The sequence below is a fragment of the Oncorhynchus mykiss genome, unplaced genomic scaffold, assembly GCF_013265735.2.
Source record: "Oncorhynchus mykiss isolate Arlee unplaced genomic scaffold, USDA_OmykA_1.1 un_scaffold_169, whole genome shotgun sequence".
Lineage (NCBI taxonomy): Eukaryota > Metazoa > Chordata > Actinopteri > Salmoniformes > Salmonidae > Oncorhynchus > Oncorhynchus mykiss.
In genome coordinates this window covers 75,882-100,000 of record NW_023493669.1, presented here as the reverse complement: position 1 = coordinate 100,000, position 24,119 = coordinate 75,882, and the positions used below count along the sequence as shown (strand labels likewise).

The 24,119-nt window shown below is 47.1% G+C and overlaps 1 protein-coding gene across 2 annotated transcripts in view; it reads left to right on the top strand.

Annotated features, from left to right (window-relative positions):
• Positions 1 to 23,888, top strand: part of LOC110516501 (synaptogyrin-3-like) — a 25,995-nt gene extending 2,107 nt beyond the window's left edge. For both annotated transcript variants that reach the window (XM_036972519.1, XM_036972520.1), the window contains exons 2-4: positions 13,546 to 13,780; positions 13,956 to 14,101; positions 23,035 to 23,888. In XM_036972519.1, the coding sequence (XP_036828414.1) occupies positions 13,546 to 13,780; positions 13,956 to 14,101; positions 23,035 to 23,262 (609 nt within the window). In that variant the 3' untranslated portion in view covers positions 23,263 to 23,888. The remainder of the gene's footprint in view (positions 1 to 13,545; positions 13,781 to 13,955; positions 14,102 to 23,034) is intronic.
• The last annotated feature ends 231 nt before the right edge of the window (positions 23,889 to 24,119 follow it).

The window sequence follows — 24,119 nt, the reverse complement described above, 5'->3', positions numbered from 1 at the left end:
GTAATGTTGTCTGCCCTAGCTGGTTTATAATGACACAGGGGGTAATGTTGTCTGACCTAGCTGGTTTATAGTTTATAATGACACAGGGGGTAATGTTGTCTGACCTAGCTGGTTTATAATGACACAGGCGGGTAATGTTGTCTGACCTAGCTGGCTTATAATGACACAGGAGGTAATGTTGTCTGACCTAGCTGGTTTATAGTTTATAATGACACAGGCGGGTAATGTTGTCTGACCTAGCTGGTTTATAATGACACAGGGGGTAATGTTGTCTGACCTAGCTGGTTTATAATGACACAGGGGGTAATGTAGTCTGACCTAGCTGGTTTATAATTACACAGGGGGTAATGTTGTCTGACCTAGCTGGTTTATAATGACACAGGGGGTAATGTTGTCTGACCTAGCTGGTTTATAATGACACAGGGGGTAATGTTGTCTGACCTAGCTGGTTTATAATGACACAGGGGGTAATGTTGTCTGACCTAGCTGGTTTATAATGACACAGAGGGGTAATGTAGTCTGACCTAGCTGGTTTATAATGAGACAGGGGGTAATGTAGTCTGACCTAGCTGGTTTATAATGAGACAGGGGGTAATGTAGTCTGACCTAGCTGGTTTATAATGACACAGGGGGTAACGTTGTCTGACCTAGCTGGTTTATAATGACACAGGGGGTAATGTTGTCTGACCTAGCTGGTTTATAATGACACAGGGGGTAATGTTGTCTGACCTAGCTGGTTTATAATGACACAGGGGGTAATGTTGTCTGACCTAGCTGGTTTATAATGACACAGGGGGTAATGTTGTCTGACCTAGCTGGTTTATAATGACACAGGGGGTAATGTAGTCTGACCTAGCTGGTTTATAATTACACAGGGGGTAATGTTGTCTGACCTAGCTGGTTTATAATTACACAGGGGGTAATGTTGTCTGACCTAGCTGGTTTATAATGACACAGGGGGTAATGTTGTCTGACCTAGCTGGTTTATAATGACACAGGGGGTAATGTAGTCTGACCTAGCTGGTTTATAATTACACAGGGGGTAATGTTGTCTGACCTAGCTGGTTTATAATGACACAGGGGGTAATGTTGTCTGACCTAGCTGGTTTATAATGACACAGGGGGTAATGTTGTCTGATCTAGCTGGTTTATAGTTTATAATGACACAGGGGGTAATGTTGTCTGACCTAGCTGGTTTATAATGACACAGGGGGTAATGTAGTCTGACCTAGCTGGTTTATAATGACACAGAGGGGTAATGTTACTGACCTAGCTGGTTTATAATGACACAGGGGGTAATGTTGTCTGACCTAGCTGGTTTATAATGACACAGAGGGGTAATGTTGTCTGACCTAGCTGGTTTATAATGACACAGGGGGTAATGTTGTCTGACCTAGCTGGTTTATAATGACACAGGGGGTAATGTTGTCTGACCTAGCTGGTTTATAGTTTATAATGACACAGGGGGTAATGTTGTCTGACCTAGCTGGTTTATAATGACACAGAGGGGTAATGTTGTCTGACCTAGCTGGTTTATAATGACACAGGGGGTAATGTAGTCTGACCTAGCTGGTTTATAATGACACAGGGGGTAATGTTGTCTGACCTAGCTGGTTTATAATGACACAGAGGGGTAATGTAGTCTGACCTAGCTGGTTTATAATGACACAGGGGGTAATGTTGTCTGACCTAGCTGGTTTATAATGACACAGAGGGGTAATATTGTCTGACCTAGCTGGTTTATAATTACACAGGGGGTAATGTTGTCTGACCTAGCTGGTTTATAGTTTATAATGACACAGGGGGTAATGTTGTCTGGCCTAGCTGGTTTACAATGACACAGGGGGTAATGTTGTCTGACCTAGCTGGTTTATAATGACACAGAGGGGTAATGTTGTCTGACCTAGCTGGTTTATAATTACACAGGGGGTAATGTTGTCTGACCTAGCTGGTTTATAGTTTATAATGACACAGGGGGTAATGTTACTGACCTAGCTGGTTTATAATGACACAGGGGGTAATGTTGTCTGACCTAGCTGGTTTATAATGACACAGGGGGTAACGTTGTCTGACCTAGCTGGTTTATAATGACACAGGGGGTAATGTTGTCTGACCTAGCTGGTTTATAATGACACAGGGGGTAATGTTGTCTGACCTAGCTGGTTTATAATGACACAGGGGGTAATGTTGTCTGACCTAGCTGGTTTATAGTTTATAATGACACAGGGGGTAATGTTGTCTGACCTAGCTGGTTTATAATGACACAGAGGGGTAATGTAGTCTGACCTAGCTGGTTTATAGTTTATAATGACACAGGGGGTAATGTTGTCTGACCTAGCTGGTTTATAGTTTATAATGACACAGGGGGTAATGTTGTCTGACCTAGCTGGTTTATAATGACACAGAGGGGTAATGTTGTCTGACCTAGCTGGTTTATAATGACACAGGGGGTAATGTTGTCTGACCTAGCTGGTTTATAGTTTATAATGACACAGGGGGTAATGTTGTCTGACCTAGCTGGTTTATAATGACACAGGGGGTAATGTTGTCTGACCTAGCTGGTTTATAGTTTATAATGACACAGGGGGTAATGTTGTCTGACCTAGCTGGGTTATAATGACACAGAGGGGTAATGTTGTCTGACCTAGCTGGTTTATAATGACACAGAGGGGTAATGTTGTCTGACCTAGCTGGTTTATAATGACACAGGGGGTAATGTTGTCTGACCTAGCTGGTTTATAGTTTATAATGACACAGGGGTAATGTTGTCTGACCTAGCTGGTTTATAGTTTATAATGACACAGGGGGTAATGTTGTCTGACCTAGCTGGTTTATAATGACACAGGGGGTAATGTTGTCTGACCTAGCTGGTTTATAGTTTATAATGACACAGGGGGTAATGTTGTCTGACCTAGCTGGTTTATAATGACACAGGGGGTAATGTAGTCTGACCTAGCTGGTTTATAATGACACAGAGGGGTAATGTAGTCTGACCTAGCTGGTTTATAATGACACAGGGGGTAATGTTGTCTGACCTAGCTGGGTTATAATGACACAGAGGGGTAATGTTGTCTGACCTAGCTGGTTTATTGTTTATAATGACACAGGGGGTAATGTTGTCTGACCTAGCTGGTTTACAATGACACAGAGGGGTAATGTAGTCTGACCTAGCTGGTTTATAATGACACAGGGGGTAATGTTGTCTGACCTAGCTGGTTTATAATGACACAGGGGGTAATGTTGTCTGACCTAGCTGGTTTATAATGACACAGAGGGGTAATGTTGTCTGACCTAGCTGGTTTATAATGACACAGGGGGTAATGTTGTCTGACCTAGCTGGTTTATAATGACACAGGGGGTAATGTTGTCTGACCTAGCTGGTTTATAGTTTATAATGACACAGGGGGTAATGTTGTCTGACCTAGCTGGTTTATAATGACACAGGGGGTAATGTAGTCTGACCTAGCTGGTTTATAATGACACAGAGGGGTAATGTTACTGACCTAGCTGGTTTATAATGACACAGGGGGTAATGTTGTCTGACCTAGCTGGTTTATAATGACACAGAGGGGTAATGTTGTCTGACCTAGCTGGTTTATAATGACACAGGGGGTAATGTTGTCTGACCTAGCTGGTTTATAGTTTATAATGACACAGGGGATAATGTTGTCTGACCTAGATGGTTTATAATGACACAGAGCGGTAATGTTGTCTGACCTAGCTGGTTTATAATGACACAGGGGGTAATGTTGTCTGACCTAGCTGGTTTATAATGACACAGGGGGTAATGTTGTCTGACCTAGCTGGTTTATAATTACACAGGGGGTAATGTTGTCTGACCTAGCTGGTTTATAATGACACAGGGGGTAATGTTGTCTGACCTAGCTGGTTTATAATGACACAGGGGGTAATGTAGTCTGACCTAGCTGGTTTATAATTACACAGGGGGTAATGTTGTCTGACCTAGATGGTTTATAATGACACAGAGCGGTAATGTTGTCTGACCTAGCTGGTTTATAATGACACAGGGGGTAATGTTGTCTGACCTAGCTGGTTTATAATGACACAGGGGGTAATGTTGTCTGACCTAGCTGGTTTATAATTACACAGGGGGTAATGTTGTCTGACCTAGCTGGTTTATAATGACACAGGGGGTAATGTTGTCTGACCTAGCTGGTTTATAATGACACAGAGGGTAATGTTGTCTGACCTAGCTGGTTTATAATGACACAGGGGGTAATGTTGTCTGACCTAGCTGGTTTATAATGACACAGAGGGTAATGTTGTCTGACCTAGCTGGTTTATAATGATACAGAGGGTAATGTTGTCTGACCTAGCTGGTTTATAATGACACAGGGGGTAATGTTGTCTGACCTAGCTGGTTTATAATGACACAGGGGGTAATGTTATTGACCTAGCTGGTTTATAATGACATAGGGGGTAATGTTGTCTGACCTAGCTGGTTTATAATGACACAGGGGGTAATGTTGTCTGACCTAGCTGGTTTATAATGACACAGGGGGTAATGTTGTCTGACCTAGCTGGTTTATAATGACACAGGGGGTAATGTTGTCTGACCTAGCTGGTTTATAATGACACAGGGGGTAATGTTGTCTGCCCTAGCTGGTTTATAATGACACAGGGGGTAATGTTGTCTGACCTAGCTGGTTTATAATGACACAGGGGGTAATGTTGTCTGACCTAGCTGGTTTATAATGACACAGAGGGGTAATGTAGTCTGACCTAGCTGGTTTATAATGAGACAGGGGGTAATGTAGTCTGACCTAGCTGGTTTATAATGAGACAGGGGGTAATGTAGTCTGACCTAGCTGGTTTATAATGACACAGGGGGTAACGTTGTCTGACCTAGCTGGTTTATAATGACACAGGGGGTAATGTTGTCTGACCTAGCTGGTTTATAATGACACAGGGGGTAATGTTGTCTGACCTAGCTGGTTTATAATGACACAGGGGGTAATGTTGTCTGACCTAGCTGGTTTATAATGACACAGGGGGTAATGTTGTCTGACCTAGCTGGTTTATAATGACACAGGGGGTAATGTAGTCTGACCTAGCTGGTTTATAATTACACAGGGGGTAATGTTGTCTGACCTAGCTGGTTTATAATTACACAGGGGGTAATGTTGTCTGACCTAGCTGGTTTATAATGACACAGGGGGTAATGTTGTCTGACCTAGCTGGTTTATAATGACACAGGGGGTAATGTAGTCTGACCTAGCTGGTTTATAATTACACAGGGGGTAATGTTGTCTGACCTAGCTGGTTTATAATGACACAGGGGGTAATGTTGTCTGACCTAGCTGGTTTATAATGACACAGGGGGTAATGTTGTCTGATCTAGCTGGTTTATAGTTTATAATGACACAGGGGGTAATGTTGTCTGACCTAGCTGGTTTATAATGACACAGGGGGTAATGTAGTCTGACCTAGCTGGTTTATAATGACACAGAGGGGTAATGTTACTGACCTAGCTGGTTTATAATGACACAGGGGGTAATGTTGTCTGACCTAGCTGGTTTATAATGACACAGAGGGGTAATGTTGTCTGACCTAGCTGGTTTATAATGACACAGGGGGTAATGTTGTCTGACCTAGCTGGTTTATAATGACACAGGGGGTAATGTTGTCTGACCTAGCTGGTTTATAGTTTATAATGACACAGGGGGTAATGTTGTCTGACCTAGCTGGTTTATAATGACACAGAGGGGTAATGTTGTCTGACCTAGCTGGTTTATAATGACACAGGGGGTAATGTAGTCTGACCTAGCTGGTTTATAATGACACAGGGGGTAATGTTGTCTGACCTAGCTGGTTTATAATGACACAGAGGGGTAATGTAGTCTGACCTAGCTGGTTTATAATGACACAGGGGGTAATGTTGTCTGACCTAGCTGGTTTATAATGACACAGAGGGGTAATGTTGTCTGACCTAGCTGGTTTATAATTACACAGGGGGTAATGTTGTCTGACCTAGCTGGTTTATAGTTTATAATGACACAGGGGGTAATGTTGTCTGGCCTAGCTGGTTTACAATGACACAGGGGGTAATGTTGTCTGACCTAGCTGGTTTATAATGACACAGAGGGGTAATGTTGTCTGACCTAGCTGGTTTATAATTACACAGGGGGTAATGTTGTCTGACCTAGCTGGTTTATAGTTTATAATGACACAGGGGGTAATGTTACTGACCTAGCTGGTTTATAATGACACAGGGGGTAATGTTGTCTGACCTAGCTGGTTTATAATGACACAGGGGGTAACGTTGTCTGACCTAGCTGGTTTATAATGACACAGGGGGTAATGTTGTCTGACCTAGCTGGTTTATAATGACACAGGGGGTAATGTTGTCTGACCTAGCTGGTTTATAATGACACAGGGGGTAATGTTGTCTGACCTAGCTGGTTTATAGTTTATAATGACACAGGGGGTAATGTTGTCTGACCTAGCTGGTTTATAATGACACAGAGGGGTAATGTAGTCTGACCTAGCTGGTTTATAGTTTATAATGACACAGGGGGTAATGTTGTCTGACCTAGCTGGTTTATAGTTTATAATGACACAGGGGGTAATGTTGTCTGACCTAGCTGGTTTATAATGACACAGAGGGGTAATGTTGTCTGACCTAGCTGGTTTATAATGACACAGGGGGTAATGTTGTCTGACCTAGCTGGTTTATAGTTTATAATGACACAGGGGGTAATGTTGTCTGACCTAGCTGGTTTATAATGACACAGGGGGTAATGTTGTCTGACCTAGCTGGTTTATAGTTTATAATGACACAGGGGGTAATGTTGTCTGACCTAGCTGGGTTATAATGACACAGAGGGGTAATGTTGTCTGACCTAGCTGGTTTATAATGACACAGAGGGGTAATGTTGTCTGACCTAGCTGGTTTATAATGACACAGGGGGTAATGTTGTCTGACCTAGCTGGTTTATAGTTTATAATGACACAGGGGTAATGTTGTCTGACCTAGCTGGTTTATAGTTTATAATGACACAGGGGGTAATGTTGTCTGACCTAGCTGGTTTATAATGACACAGGAGGTAATGTTGTCTGACCTAGCTGGTTTATAGTTTATAATGACACAGGGGGTAATGTTGTCTGACCTAGCTGGTTTATAATGACACAGGGGGTAATGTAGTCTGACCTAGCTGGTTTATAATGACACAGGGGGTAATGTTGTCTGACCTAGCTGGTTTATAGTTTATAATGACACAGGGGTAATGTTGTCTGACCTAGCTGGTTTATAGTTTATAATGACACAGGGGGTAATGTTGTCTGACCTAGCTGGGTTATAATGACACAGAGGGGTAATGTTGTCTGACCTAGCTGGTTTATTGTTTATAATGACACAGGGGGTAATGTTGTCTGACCTAGCTGGTTTACAATGACACAGAGGGGTAATGTAGTCTGACCTAGCTGGTTTATAATGACACAGGGGGTAATGTTGTCTGACCTAGCTGGTTTATAATGACACAGGGGGTAATGTTGTCTGACCTAGCTGGTTTATAATGACACAGAGGGGTAATGTTGTCTGACCTAGCTGGTTTATAATGACACAGGGGGTAATGTTGTCTGACCTAGCTGGTTTATAATGACACAGGGGGTAATGTTGTCTGACCTAGCTGGTTTATAGTTTATAATGACACAGGGGGTAATGTTGTCTGACCTAGCTGGTTTATAATGACACAGGGGGTAATGTAGTCTGACCTAGCTGGTTTATAATGACACAGGGGGTAATGTAGTCTGACCTAGCTGGTTTATAATTACACAGGGGGTAATGTTGTCTGACCTAGCTGGTTTATAATGACACAGGGGGTAATGTTGTCTGACCTAGCTGGTTTATAATGACACAGGGGGTAATGTTGTCTGATCTAGCTGGTTTATAGTTTATAATGACACAGGGGGTAATGTTGTCTGACCTAGCTGGTTTATAATGACACAGGGGGTAATGTAGTCTGACCTAGCTGGTTTATAATGACACAGAGGGGTAATGTTACTGACCTAGCTGGTTTATAATGACACAGGGGGTAATGTTGTCTGACCTAGCTGGTTTATAATGACACAGAGGGGTAATGTTGTCTGACCTAGCTGGTTTATAATGACACAGGGGGTAATGTTGTCTGACCTAGCTGGTTTATAATGACACAGGGGGTAATGTTGTCTGACCTAGCTGGTTTATAGTTTATAATGACACAGGGGGTAATGTTGTCTGACCTAGCTGGTTTATAATGACACAGAGGGGTAATGTTGTCTGACCTAGCTGGTTTATAATGACACAGGGGGTAATGTAGTCTGACCTAGCTGGTTTATAATGACACAGGGGGTAATGTTGTCTGACCTAGCTGGTTTATAATGACACAGAGGGGTAATGTAGTCTGACCTAGCTGGTTTATAATGACACAGGGGGTAATGTTGTCTGACCTAGCTGGTTTATAATGACACAGAGGGGTAATGTTGTCTGACCTAGCTGGTTTATAATTACACAGGGGGTAATGTTGTCTGACCTAGCTGGTTTATAGTTTATAATGACACAGGGGGTAATGTTGTCTGGCCTAGCTGGTTTACAATGACACAGGGGGTAATGTTGTCTGACCTAGCTGGTTTATAATGACACAGAGGGGTAATGTTGTCTGACCTAGCTGGTTTATAATTACACAGGGGGTAATGTTGTCTGACCTAGCTGGTTTATAGTTTATAATGACACAGGGGGTAATGTTACTGACCTAGCTGGTTTATAATGACACAGGGGGTAATGTTGTCTGACCTAGCTGGTTTATAATGACACAGGGGGTAACGTTGTCTGACCTAGCTGGTTTATAATGACACAGGGGGTAATGTTGTCTGACCTAGCTGGTTTATAATGACACAGGGGGTAATGTTGTCTGACCTAGCTGGTTTATAATGACACAGGGGGTAATGTTGTCTGACCTAGCTGGTTTATAGTTTATAATGACACAGGGGGTAATGTTGTCTGACCTAGCTGGTTTATAATGACACAGAGGGGTAATGTAGTCTGACCTAGCTGGTTTATAGTTTATAATGACACAGGGGGTAATGTTGTCTGACCTAGCTGGTTTATAGTTTATAATGACACAGGGGGTAATGTTGTCTGACCTAGCTGGTTTATAATGACACAGAGGGGTAATGTTGTCTGACCTAGCTGGTTTATAATGACACAGGGGGTAATGTTGTCTGACCTAGCTGGTTTATAGTTTATAATGACACAGGGGGTAATGTTGTCTGACCTAGCTGGTTTATAATGACACAGGGGGTAATGTTGTCTGACCTAGCTGGTTTATAGTTTATAATGACACAGGGGGTAATGTTGTCTGACCTAGCTGGGTTATAATGACACAGAGGGGTAATGTTGTCTGACCTAGCTGGTTTATAATGACACAGAGGGGTAATGTTGTCTGACCTAGCTGGTTTATAATGACACAGGGGGTAATGTTGTCTGACCTAGCTGGTTTATAGTTTATAATGACACAGGGGTAATGTTGTCTGACCTAGCTGGTTTATAGTTTATAATGACACAGGGGGTAATGTTGTCTGACCTAGCTGGTTTATAATGACACAGGAGGTAATGTTGTCTGACCTAGCTGGTTTATAGTTTATAATGACACAGGGGGTAATGTTGTCTGACCTAGCTGGTTTATAATGACACAGGGGGTAATGTAGTCTGACCTAGCTGGTTTATAATGACACAGAGGGGTAATGTAGTCTGACCTAGCTGGTTTATAATGACACAGGGGGTAATGTTGTCTGACCTAGCTGGGTTATAATGACACAGAGGGGTAATGTTGTCTGACCTAGCTGGTTTATTGTTTATAATGACACAGGGGGTAATGTTGTCTGACCTAGCTGGTTTACAATGACACAGAGGGGTAATGTAGTCTGACCTAGCTGGTTTATAATGACACAGGGGGTAATGTTGTCTGACCTAGCTGGTTTATAATGACACAGGGGGTAATGTTGTCTGACCTAGCTGGTTTATAATGACACAGAGGGGTAATGTTGTCTGACCTAGCTGGTTTATAATGACACAGGGGGTAATGTTGTCTGACCTAGCTGGTTTATAATGACACAGGGGGTAATGTAGTCTGACCTAGCTGGTTTATAATGACACAGAGGGGTAATGTTACTGACCTAGCTGGTTTATAATGACACAGGGGGCAATGTTGTCTGACCTAGCTGGTTTATAATGACACAGAGGGGTAATGTTGTCTGACCTAGCTGGTTTATAATGACACAGGGGGTAATGTTGTCTGACCTAGCTGGTTTATAGTTTATAATGACACAGGGGATAATGTTGTCTGACCTAGATGGTTTATAATGACACAGGGGGTAATGTTGTCTGACCTAGCTGGTTTATAATGACACAGGGGGTAATGTTGTCTGACCTAGCTGGTTTATAATTACACAGGGGGTAATGTTGTCTGACCTAGCTGGTTTATAATGACACAGGGGGTAATGTTGTCTGACCTAGCTGGTTTATAGTTTATAATGACACAGGGGGTAATGTTGTCTGACCTAGCTGGTTTATAATGACACAGGGGGTAATGTAGTCTGACCTAGCTGGTTTATAATGACACAGAGGGGTAATGTTACTGACCTAGCTGGTTTATAATGACACAGGGGGCAATGTTGTCTGACCTAGCTGGTTTATAATGACACAGAGGGGTAATGTTGTCTGACCTAGCTGGTTTATAATGACACAGGGGGTAATGTTGTCTGACCTAGCTGGTTTATAGTTTATAATGACACAGGGGATAATGTTGTCTGACCTAGATGGTTTATAATGACACAGGGGGTAATGTTGTCTGACCTAGCTGGTTTATAATGACACAGGGGGTAATGTTGTCTGACCTAGCTGGTTTATAATTACACAGGGGGTAATGTTGTCTGACCTAGCTGGTTTATAATGACACAGGGGGTAATGTTGTCTGACCTAGCTGGTTTATAGTTTATAATGACACAGGGGGTAATGTTGTCTGACCTAGCTGGGTTATAATGACACAGAGGGGTAATGTTGTCTGACCTAGCTGGTTTATAATGACACAGGGGGTAATGTTGTCTGACCTAGCTGGTTTATAGTTTATAATGACACAGGGGGTAATGTTGTCTGACCTAGCTGGTTTATAATGACACAGAGGGTAATGTTGTCTGACCTAGCTGGTTTATAATGACACAGAGGGGTAATGTTGTCTGACCTAGCTGGTTTATAATGACACAGGGGGTAATGTTGTCTGACCTAGCTGGTTTATAATGACACAGGGGGTAATGTTGTCTGACCTAGCTGGTTTATAATGAGACAGGGGGTAATGTTGTCTGACCTAGCTGGTTTATAATGACACAGGGGGTAATGTTGTCTGACCTAGCTGGTTTATAATGACACAGGGGTTAATGTTGTCTGACCTAGCTGGTTTATAATGACACAGGGGGTAATGTTGTCTGACCTAGCTGGTTTATAGTTTATAATGACACAGGGGGTAATGTTGTCTGACATAGCTGGTTTATAATACAGTAGACTATATCCTGTAGTTTAATACTGTTGGCTAGCTTAACGATTCCAATAGGAATTACATATCGTTTTGCAGCATAATGTGGTTTACAGTTTATGGTTGAAAATCATTCTGGTAAATTTCACAGGTTTTCCAGAAATTCTGGTTGGAAGATCACTGGAAAATGTTTTGGGAACGTTCGTGGAATTTTGCAACCCAACTTGCAGGCCCTGTGGCCTGTAAAACCATGAGCTTCAGGCCGCTGTATAAGGCCCGACGTGGCCTGTAAACTACGAGTTTCAGGCCGCTGTATAAGGCCCGACTTGGCCTGTAAACCATGAGTTTCAGGCCGCTGTATAAGGCCCGATGTGGCCTGTAAACCATGAGTTTCAGGCCGCTGTATAAGGCCCGACATGGCCTGTAAACTACGAGTTTCAGGCCGCTGTATAAGGCCCGACTTGGCCTGTAAACTATGAGTTTCAGGCCGGTTTATAAGGCATGTAATGGTTAAATTCTAATGATTATAATGATAATATTCTCCTAGGAACTCACTTGGGTGAAGGCCACAGAACTGAAAATCAACGAATTCAACAACCGTTTCTCTGTTACTGAAATAATACAGTCATGGGATGTAACTTTTGAAAAGGCAAGGCACACTGGGTAATTATTGGAGGCTTAGTGGGGGCGTTAAACTGAAGTAAACGTTACAACAACAACAACAAACGGCATTTCCACGACTCCTGTGAAGGTGGAACTGCTCACGGCAGCTATTTCAGTGTCTTAACTACATTATTGTAGGTTGTTGGTTTTACAGTGCAGCAACGCGCGCGCGTGTGTGTGTTCTGATCTCCGAACTAACGTTATTCACTCACTCACTCACTCACTCACTCACTGACTGACTGACTTCTCTCTCCTCTCTCCTCCCTCCTCCCTCTCCCCCTCTACTCTCTCTCTCTCTCCTACCTCTCTCTTTCCCTTCCGGTCTCTCCTCTCTCCTCCCTCTCCTCTCCCCCTCTCCTCTCTCCTCCCTCTCTCTCTCTCTTCCACTCCCTCTCCTCTCTCTCTCTCCTCTTCTCTCTCCTCCCTCTCCCCTCTCTCCTCTCCCCCTCTACTCTCTCTCCTCCCTTTCCCTCTCTCTCTCCCACTCCCTCTCCTCTCTCTCTCTCTCTCTCTCTCTCTCTCTCCTCTCCCTCTCTTCTCTCTCCTAACCTCTCCCCCGCTCTCTCCCTCCTAACCTCTCCCCCTCTCTCCCCCTCCCTCTCCTCTCTCTCCTCTCCCCACTCCCACTCAACTCACCCTCCCTCTCCCACTCATCTCACCCTCCCTCTCCCAATCATCTCACCCTCCCTTTCCCACTCATCTCACCCCCCCTCTCCCACTCATCTCACCCTCCCTCTCCCACTCATCTCACCCTCCCTCTCCCACTCATCTCACCCTCCCTCTCCCACTCATCTCACCCTCCCTCTCCCACTCATCTCACCCTCCCTCTCCCACTCATCTCGCCCTCCCTCAAAGCATCAATGTTACAGCTGTATTGAATCATATCCCCATGAGTAATTAACTAGTAGTTGTCTCTCCTCCAGGTATTCTCTATAGTAATGTTCAGCTGTATAGTAATTAATTAAAGGTGATGTCTCTCCTCTAGGTATTCTGTTTGGTAGTGTTCAGCTGTATAGTAATTAATTAAAGGTGATGTCTCTCCTCCAGGTATTCTCTATGGTAGTGTTCAGCTGTATAGTAATTAATTAAAGGTGATGTCTCTCCTCCAGGTATTCTCTATAGTAATGTTCAGCTGTATAGTAATTAATTAAAGGTGATGTCTCTCCTACAGGTATACTCTATGGTAGTGTTCAGCTGTATAGTAATTAATTAAAGGTGATGTCTCTCCTCCAGGTATTCTCTATGGTAGTGTTCAGCTGTATAGTAATTAATTAAAGGTGATGTCTCTCCTCCAGGTATTCTCTATAGTAATGTTCAGCTGTATAGTAATTAATTAAAGGTGATGTCTCTCCTACAGGTATTCTCTATGGTAGTGTTCAGCTGTATAGTGAATGAAGGCTACATGAACATCGGCAGCGAGCGGTTGCTATGCGTCTTCAATAAGAACGCCGATGCCTGTAACTACGGCGTTACCGTGGGCGTGGTCTGTTTCCTAGGCAGCGTCTGCTTCCTGGTTCTAGACATCTACTTCCCCACCATCCACAGTGTCCGACTCAGGAGGAGAGCAACTCTCATCGACATGGTCTTCTCTGGTACACACACACACACATTATATACATACACACACACATTATATACACACACACACACACACACACACACATTATATACACACACACACACACACACAGACACATCCACACGTCATGTTATCTCTAGGAGGTATGTTTTCTGAACCATCTGTCCTGTTGGTCCCGCCCCCCTCAGCCCTGGCCAGCTTCCTGTGGTTCGTGGGTTTCTGTTTCCTGGCCAATCAGTGGCAGCAGACGACAGAAGAAGAGCTCCCATTGGCTCAGGGCTCCGACGCCGCCAGGGCTGCTGTTGCCTTCTGCTTCTTCTCCATCCTCACCTGGGTAAGAGACACCTGGGGGGTCTAGGTGGGTGTGTGTGTAATGTGTGTGTGTAATGTGTGTGTGTGTGTGTGTAATGTGTGTGTGTAATGTGTGTGTGTGTGTGTGTGTAATGTGTGTGTGTGTGTGTGTGTAATGTGTGTGTGTGTAATGTGTGTGTGTGTGTAATGTGTGTGTGTGTGTGTAATGTGTGTGTGTAATGTGTGTGTGTGTAATGTGTGTGTGTGTGTGTGTGTAATGTGTGTGTGTGTGTGTAATGTGTATGTGTGTGTGTAATGTGTGTGTGTGTGTGTAGTGTGTGTGTGTGTGTGTAATGTGTGTGTGTAATGTGTGTGTGTGTGTGTGTAATGTGTGTGTGTGTGTGTGTGTAATGTGTGTGTGTGTGTGTGTGTGTAATGTGTGTGTGTGTAATGTGTGTGTGTGTGTGTGTAATGTGTGTGTGTGTGTGTAACGTGTGTTTGTGTGTGTGTGTGTGTGTGTAGTGTGTGTGTGTGTAGTGTGTGTGTGTGTGTAGTGTGTGTGTGTGTAATGTGTGTGTGTGTAATGTGTGTGTGTGTGTGTGTGTGTAATGTGTGTGTAATGTGTGTGTGTGTAATGTGTGTGTAATGTGTGTGTGTAATGTGTGTGTGTGTGTAATGTGTGTGTGTGTGTGTGTGTGTGTGTGTGTGTGTGTGTGTGTGTGTGTGTGTGTGTAGTGTGTGTGTGTGTGTGTGTGTGTAATGTGTGTGTGTGTAATGTGTGTGTATAGTGTGTGTGTATAGTGTGTGTGTAATGTGTGTGTGTAGTGTGTGTGTGTAGTGTGTGTGTGTAGTGTGTGTGTGTAGTGTGTGTGTGTAGTGTGTGTGTGTTTAGTTATGAACAAATTCTTATTTACAATGATGGCCTACCCTGGGCCAAACCCAGACGACCCTGGGCCAAACCCGGACGACGCTGGGCCAAACCCAGACAACGCTGGGTTCCCAAACCCGGACGACGCCTCCCTATGGAACTCCCAATCACGGCCGGATGTAATACAGCCTGGAATCGAACCAGGGACTGTAGTGACGCCTGTAGTGTACTGAGATGCAGTGACCGCTGCGCCATTCTGTATTATACTGTATGATATGGAGTGGAATTATGGACATCGTTCAGATAAAGCAGGGAGAGGACATGCGTTTCTGGTGCAGCACATGTGGCCTACAAAGTTACTAGTACAGGTTAGTACAGGCTAGTACAGGCTAGTATAGGCTAGTACAGGCTAGTACAGGCTAGTACAGGCTAGTATAGGCTAGTACAGGTTAGTACAGGCTAGTACAGGCTAGTACAGGCTAGTATAGGCTAGTATAGGCTAGTACAGGTTAGTACAGGCTAGTACAGGCTAGTACAGGCTAGTATAGGCTAGTATAGGCTAGTACAGGCTAGTATAGGCTAGTACAGGCTAGTACAGGCTAGTACAGGTTAGTACAGGCTAGTACAGGCTAGTACAGGTTAGTACAGGCTAGTACAGGCTAGTACAGGCTAGTACAGGTTAGTACAGGCTAGTACAGGCTAGTACAGGCTAGTATAGGCTAGTACAGGTTAGTACAGGCTAGTACAGGCTAGTACAGGTTAGTACAGGCTAGTATAGGTTAGTACAGGCTAGTACAGGTTAGTACAGGCTAGTACAGGCTAGTACAGGTTAGTACAGGCTAGTACAGGCTAGTACAGGTTAGTACAGGCTAGTACAGGTTAGTACAGGCTAGTACAGGCTAGTACAGGTTAGTACAGGCTAGTACAGGCTAGTACAGGTTAGTACAGGCTAGTACAGGTTAGTACAGGGTAGTACAGGCTAGTACAGGCTAGTATAGGCTAGTGTAGGCTAGTACAGGCTAGTATAGGCTAGTATATGCTAGTACAGGCTAGTATAGGCTAGTGTAGGCTAGTACAGGCTAGTATAGGCTAGTGTAGGCTAGTACAGGCTAGTACAGGCTAGTACAGGGTAGTACAGGCTAGTACAGGGTAGTACAGGCTAGTACAGGTTAGTACAGGCTAGTATAGGCTTGTATAGGCTGGTACAGGCTAGTACAGGTTAGTACAGGCTAGTATAGGCTGGTACAGGCTATTATATTTCCGTAGTGTATTTCTGTTTTGTTTTAGTGATTCACCATTGCGAAGGCGTAAGATAAGGTTTTCTGGGCGTCTGTGTTTTTCAAACTTGTCATTGTTGTTAATTTTCTTAGGTTGTCTGCTTGATATGTGTAGATTTGAAAGGGAAGTTGAGAGGTCAAACATCCTGTTTAGTCTTTCTACTGGCAGGATTACACCTTCTCTATTGCAGTGAAATGTTTTGTCCAGGAAGTTGTCCAAAAGGGATTGAATTTGTTATAGGACAATTGTTTTTTGGTTTCTACCCTTCCATCTATAGCATCTCTTAATAGCATTCTGTTGGGCTTCGATGCCTCATGGTTGAGTATTTCTCCGTTCAAGTAGACTGTGATTTTGTTGTGGTCTGATAGGGGTGTCAGTGGGCTGGCTGAGGTCTGATAGGGGTGTCAGTGGGCTGACTGTGGTCTGATAGGGGAGTCAGTGGGCTGACTGTGGTCTGATAGGGGAGTCAATGGGCTGACTGTGGTCTGATAGGCGTGTCCGTGGGGTGGGGTGTAAGTGGGCTGACTGTGGTCTGATAGGGGTGTATGTGGGCTGACTGTGGTCTGATAGGGGTGTCAGTGGGCTGACTGTGGTCTGATAGGGGAGTCAGTGGGCTGACTGTGGTCTGATAGGGGTGTCAGTGGGCTGACTGTGATCTGATAGGGGTGTCAGTGGGCTGACTGTGGTCTGATAGGGGTGTCAGTGGCTGACTGTGGTCTGATAGGGGTGTCAGTTGGCTGACTGTGGTCTGATAGAGGTGTCAGTGGGCTGACTGTGAACTGATAGGGGAGTCAGTGGGCTGACTGTGATCTGATAGGGGTGGGCTGACTGTGGTCTGAAAGGGGTGTCAGTGGGCTGACTGTGGTCTGATAGGGGTGTCAGTGGGCTGACTGTGGTCTGATAGGGGTATCAGTTGGCTGACTGTGGTCTGATAGGGGTATCAGTTGGCTGACTGTGGTCTGATAGGGGTGTCAGTGGGCTGACAGTGGTCTGATAGGGGTGTCAGTGGGCTGACTGTGGTCTGATAGGGGTGTCAGTGGGCTGACTGTGGTCTGATAGGGGTGTCAGATGGCTGACTGTGGTCTGATAAGGGTGTCAGTGGGCTGACTGTGGTCTGATTGGGGTGTCAGTGGGCTGACTGTGGTCTGATAGGGGAGTCAGTGGGCTGACTGTGATCTGATAGGGGTGGGCTGACTGTGGTCTGATAGGGGTGTCAGTGGGCTGACTGTGGTCTGATAGGGGTGTCAGTGGGCTGACTGGGGTCTGATAGGGGTGTCAGTGGGCTGACTGGTCTGATAGGGGAGTCAGTGGGCTGACTGTGGTCTGATAGGGGTGGGCTGACTGTGGTCTGATAGGTGTGTCAGTGGGCTGACTGTGATCTGATGGGGTGTCAGTGGCTGACTGTGATCTGATCGGGTTGTCAGTGGGCTGACTGTGATCTGATAGGGGTGTCAGTGGGCTGACTGTGGTCTGATAGGGGTATCAGTTGGCTGACTGTGGTCTGATAGGGGTGTCAGTGGGCTGACTGTGGTCTGATAGGGGTGTCAGTGGGCTGACTGTGGTCTGATAGGGGTGGGCTGACTGTGGTCTGATAGGGGTGTCAGTGGGCTGACTGTGGTCTGATAGGGGTGTCAGTAGGATGACTGTGGTCTGATAGGGGAGTCAATGGGCTGACTGTGGTCTGATAGGCGTGTCCGTGGGGTGGGGTGTAAGTGGGCTGACTGTGGTCTGATAGGGGTGTCAGTGGGCTGACTGTGGTCTAATAGGGGAGTCAGTGGGCTGACTGTGGTCTGATAGGGGTGTCAGTGGGCTGACTGTGATCTGATAGGGGTGTCAGTGGGCTGACTGTGGTCTGATAGGGGTGTCAGTGGCTGACTGTGGTCTGATAGGGGTGTCAGTTGGCTGACTGTGGTCTGATAGAGGTGTCAGTGGGCTGACTGTGAACTGATAGGGGAGTCAGTGGGCTGACTGTGATCTGATAGGGGTGGGCTGACTGTGGTCTGAAAGGGGTGTCAGTGGGCTGACTGTGGTCTGATAGGGGTATCAGTTGGCTGACTGTGGTCTGATAGGGGTATCAGTTGGCTGACTGTGGTCTGATAGGGGTGTCAGTGGGCTGACAGTGGTCTGATAGGGGTGTCAGTGGGCTGACTGTGGTCTGATAGGGGTGTCAGTGGGCTGACTGTGGTCTGATAGGGGTATCAGTTGGCTGACTGTGGTCTGATAGGGGTATCAGTTGGCTGACTGTGGTCTGATAGGGGTGTCAGTGGGCTGACAGTGGTCTGATAGGGGTGTCAGTGGGCTGACTGTGGTCTGATAGGGGTGTCAGTGGGCTGACTGTGGTCTGATAGGGGTGTCAGATGGCTGACTGTGGTCTGATAAGGGTGTCAGTGGGCTGACTGTGGTCTGATTGGGGTGTCAGTGGGCTGACTGTGGTCTGATAGGGGAGTCAGTGGGCTGACTGTGATCTGATAGGGGTGGGCTGACTGTGGTCTGATAGGGGTGTCAGTGGGCTGACTGTGGTCTGATAGGGGTGTCAGTGGGCTGACTGGGGTCTGATAGGGGTGTCAGTGGGCTGACTGGTCTGATAGGGGAGTCAGTGGGCTGACTGTGGTCTGATAGGGGTGGGCTGACTGTGGTCTGATAGGTGTGTCAGTGGGCTGACTGTGATCTGATGCGGTGTCAGTGGCTGACTGTGATCTGATCGGGTTGTCAGTGGGCTGACTGTGATCTGATAGGGGTGTCAGTGGGCTGACTGTGGTCTGATAGGGGTATCAGTTGGGTGACTGTGGTCTGATAGGGGTGTCAGCCCTGACTGTGGTCTGATAGGGGTGTCAGTGGGCTGACTGTGGTCTGATAGGGGTGGGCTGACTGTGGTCTGATAGGGGTGTCAGTGGGCTGACTGTGGTCTGATAGGGGTGTCAGTAGGATGACTGTGGTCTGATAGGGGAGTCAATGGGCTGACTGTGGTCTGATAGGCGTGTCCGTGGGGTGGGGTGTAAGTGGGCTGACTGTGGTCTGATAGGGGTGTCAGTGGGCTGACTGTGGTCTGATAGGGGAGTCAGTGGGCTGACTGTGGTCTGATAGGGGTGTCAGTGGGCTGACTGTGATCTGATAGGGGTGTCAGTGGGCTGACTGTGGTCTGATAGGGGTGTCAGTGGCTGACTGTGGTCTGATAGGGGTGTCAGTTGGCTGACTGTGGTCTGATAGAGGTGTCAGTGGGCTGACTGTGAACTGATAGGGGAGTCAGTGGGCTGACTGTGATCTGATAGGGGTGGGCTGACTGTGGTCTGAAAGGGGTGTCAGTGGGCTGACTGTGGTCTGATAGGGGTGTCAGTGGGCTGACTGTGGTCTGATAGGGGTATCAGTTGGCTGACTGTGGTCTGATAGGGGTATCAGTTGGCTGACTGTGGTCTGATAGGGGTGTCAGTGGGCTGACAGTGGTCTGATAGGGGTGTCAGTGGGCTGACTGTGGTCTGATAGGGGTGTCAGTGGGCTGACTGTGGTCTGATAGGGGTGTCAGATGGCTGACTGTGGTCTGATAAGGGTGTCAGTGGGCTGACTGTGGTCTGATAGGGGAGTCAGTGGGCTGACTGTGATCTGATAGGGGTGGGCTAACTGTGGTCTGATAGGGGTGTCAGTGGGCTGACTGTGGTCTGATAGGGGTGTCAGTGGGCTGACTGGGGTCTGATAGGGGTGTCAGTGGGCTGACAGTGGTCTGATAGGGGTGTCAGTGGGCTGACTGTGGTCTGATAGGGGTGTCAGTGGGCTGACTGTGGTCTGATAGGGGTATCAGTTGGCTGACTGTGGTCTGATAGGGGTATCAGTTGGCTGACTGTGGTCTGATAGGGGTGTCAGTGTGCTGACAGTGGTCTGATAGGGGTGTCAGTGGGCTGACTGTGGTCTGATAGGGGTGTCAGTGGGCTGACTGTGGTCTGATAGGGGTGTCAGATGGCTGACTGTGGTCTGATAAGGGTGTCAGTGGGCTGACTGTGGTCTGATAGGGGAGTCAGTGGGCTGACTGTGATCTGATAGGGGTGGGCTGACTGTGGTCTGATAGGGGTGTCAGTGGGCTGACTGTGGTCTGATAGGGGTGTCAGTGGGCTGACTGGGGTCTGATAGGGGTATCAGTTGGCTGACTGTGGTCTGATAGGGGTGTCAGATGGCTGACTGTGGTCTGATAAGGGTGTCAGTGGGCTGACTGTGGTCTGATAGGGGAGTCAGTGGGCTGACTGTGATCTGATAGGGGTGGGCTGACTGTGATCTGATCGGGTTGTCAGTGGGCTGACTGTGATCTGATAGGGGTGTCAGTGGGCTGACTGTGGTCTGATAGGGGTATCAGTTGGCTGACTGTGGTCTGATAGGGGTGTCAGTGGGCTGACTGTGGTCTGATAGGGGTGTCAGTGGGCTGACTGTGGTCTGATAGGGGTGGGCTGACTGTGGTCTGATAGGGGTGTCAGTGGGCTGACTGTGGTCTGATAGGGGTGTCAGTAGGATGACTGTGGTCTGATAGGGGTATCAGTGGGCTGACTGTGGTCTGATAGGGGTGTCAGTTGGCTGACTGTGGTCTGATAGAGGTGTCAGTGGGCTGACTGTGGTCTGATAGGGGAGTCAGTGGGCTGACTGTGATCTGATAGGGGTGGGCTGACTGTGGTCTGATAGGGGTGTCAGTGGGCTGACTGTGGTCTGATAGGGGTGTCAGTGGGCTGACTGTGGTCTGATAGGGGTATCAGTTGGCTGACTGTGGTCTGATAGGGGTGTCAGTGGGCTGACAGTGGTCTGATAGGGGTGTCAGTGGGCTGACTGTGGTCTGATAGGGGTGTCAGTGGGCTGACTGTGGTCTGATAGGGGTGTCAGATGGCTGACTGTGGTCTGATAAGGGTGTCAGTGGGCTGACTGTGGTCTGATTGGGGTGTCAGTGGGCTGACTGTGGTCTGATAGGGGAGTCAGTGGGCTGACTGTGATCTGATAGGGGTGGGCTGACTGTGGTCTGATAGGGGTGTCAGTGGGCTGACTGGGGTCTGATAGGGGTGTCAGTGGGCTGACTGGTCTGATAGGGGAGTCAGTGGGCTGACTGTGGTCTGATAGGGGTGGGCTGACTGTGGTCTGATAGGTGTGTCAGTGGGCTGACTGTGATCTGATGGGGTGTCAGTGGCTGACTGTGATCTGATCGGGTTGTCAGTGGGCTGACTGTGATCTGATAGGGGTGTCAGTGGGCTGACTGTGGTCTGATAGGGGTGTCAGTAGGATGACTGTGGTCTGATAGGGGTGTCAGTGGGCTGACTGTGATCTGATAGGGGTGTCAGTGGGCTGACTGTGGTCTGATAGGGGTGTCAGTTGGCTGACTGTGGTCTGATAGAGGTGTCAGTGGGCTGACTGTGGTCTGATAGGGGAGTCAGTGGGCTGACTGTGATCTGATAGGGGTGGGCTGACTGGGGTCTGATAGGGGTGTCAGTGGGCTGACTGTGGTCTGATAGAGCTGTCAGTGGGCTGACTGTGGTCTGATAATAGTGTCAGTGGGCTGACTGTGGTCTGATTGGGGTGTCAGTGGGCTGACTGTGGTCTGATAGTGGAGTCAGTGGGCTGACTGTGATCTGATAGGGGTGGGCTGACTGTGGTCTGATAGGGGTGTCAGTGGGCTGACTGTGGTCTGATAGGGGTGTCAGTGGGCTGACTGGGGTCTGATAGGGGTGTCAGTGGGCTGACTGGTCTGATAGGGGAGTCAGTGGGCTGACTGTGGTCTGATAGGGGTGGGCTGACTGTGGTCTGATAGGTGTGTCAGTGGGCTGACTGTGACCTGATGGGGTGTCAGTGGCTGACTGTGATCTGATCGGGTTGTCAGTGGGCTGACTGTGATCTGATAGGGGTGTCAGTGGGCTGACTGTGGGCTGATAGGGGTGGGCTGACTGATCTGATAGGGGTGTCAGTGGGCTGACTGTGGTCTGATAGGGGTGTCAGTGGGCTGACTGTGGTCTGATAGGGGTGTCTTTGGGCTGACTGTGGTCTGATAGTGGTGTCAGTGGGCTGACTGTGATCTGATAGGGGTGTCAGTGGGCTGACTGTGGTCTGATAGGGGTGTCTTTGGGCTGACTGTGATCTGATAGGGGTGTCAGTGGGCTGACTGTGGTCTGATAGGGGTGGGCTGACTGTGGTCTGATAGGGGTGGGCTGACTGTAGTCTGATAGGATAGGGGTGTCAGTGGGCTGACTGTGGTCTAATAGGGGTGGGCTGACTGTGGTCTGATGGGATAGGGGTGTCAGATGGCTGACTGTGAACGCTCTGAGAGACTCTGGGTTGAGGTCAGTGATAAAGTAGTCTACAGTACTACTGCCAAGGGATGAGCTGTAGGTGTACCTACCGTAGGAGGCCCCTCGAAACCTACCGTTGACTATGTACAGACCCAGAGCTGCAGGAGTAGTGACCCGTTTTTTTGTTGTTGTTTGTTAATTATGTTTTCGTAGTTGTGTCTAGAGTGACAAATCTGAGGAGGGAATGCTGTCCCTTACCTAAGAGAAACTCCTGTTTATAGCTAGGAAGCCCTAACACCTAACCTCTGACCTCTAGCACCTAACCTCTAACCTCTGACCTCTAGCACCTAACCTCTGACCTCTAGTACCTAACATCTAACCTCTGACCTCTAACACCTAACCTCTGACCTCTAGCACCTAACATCTAACCTCTGACCTCTAACACCTAAGCTCTGACTCCAGGCTGCTGTTTTTAGCTAGGAAGCTGGTTGACTTCAGCTCTTACTTCTAAGTTACTATAGTTACCTTGATTTCTGCTTTAATAATGAACACCTCTGACCTCTAACCTCTGACCTCTGACTCCAGGCTGGCCTGACGGCGCTTGCTCTCCAGACATTCATCAACCTGTTCCAAAACTTCAGCCTCTTCACCGATCAGCTTGACGACAGCGCCGGTTACCACGACAATGCCCGCAGCACGCCCGTCGCCAACGGAGTCACCATAGTAACCACCAACCCCTACCAGCAGGCCCCTCCCTTCAGCGAAACTCTGAGTCTGGACCCTTCTGCCCTCACACCTGCTCCTGTCTTCTAGAGGAGAGAGACAGAGAGTGTAGAGAGGAGAGAAAGATGGAGAGAGAGGGAGAGATGGAGAGAGAGGGAGAGATGGAGAGAGTAGAGAGGAGAGAAAGATGGAGAGAGGAGAGATGGAGAGAGAGGGAGAGAAGAGAGAGATGGAGATAGAGGGGGAGAGAGGAGAGAGAAATGGAGAGAAGAGATAGAGGGAGAGATATAGAGAGAGGCAGAGAGAGAGAGAGAAGAGATAGATGAGCGAGATGCGGAGGAATGGACAGAGAGAGAAGAGAGGGAGGATATGAGAAATGAAGAGAGAGAGAATAGGAGAGTTTCTAGGCGTGAGACCGTTGTGACATGACAGAGGTTGTAGCTTCAAGATGCTGTGGGTTAGCCTGATTGGCCGACTGAGGGTCAGGTGATGCTGGCTCTCTGTCACCATGGCAACTGCTTGCTCAGTCTAGGATTCACACAGAGCAGGAACTAGAGCACACACACAGAGGCCATTTTACCCAGAGAGGTATATAACATTGTTGTAAATATAGCAGTCTACATCACCTTATGAAGGTCCTTTGGAACTCAGTATTAAAGCTGTAGGAAACAGAGAGATTAGAGAGAGAGAGAGACAGAGAGAGAGAGAGAGAGAGAGAGAGACAGAAACAGAGAGAGAGACACAGAGAGACAGAGAAACAGAGATAATAGAGAGAGAGAGGGAGAGAGAGAGAGAGAGAGAGGGAGACAGAGAAACAGAGATGATAGAGAAAGAGACGGAGAGAGAGAGAGAGAGAGAGAGAGAGAGAGAGACAGAAACAGAGAGACAGAGAAACGGATAATAGAGAAAGAGAGGGAGAGAGAGAGAGAGAGAGAGAGGGAGACAGA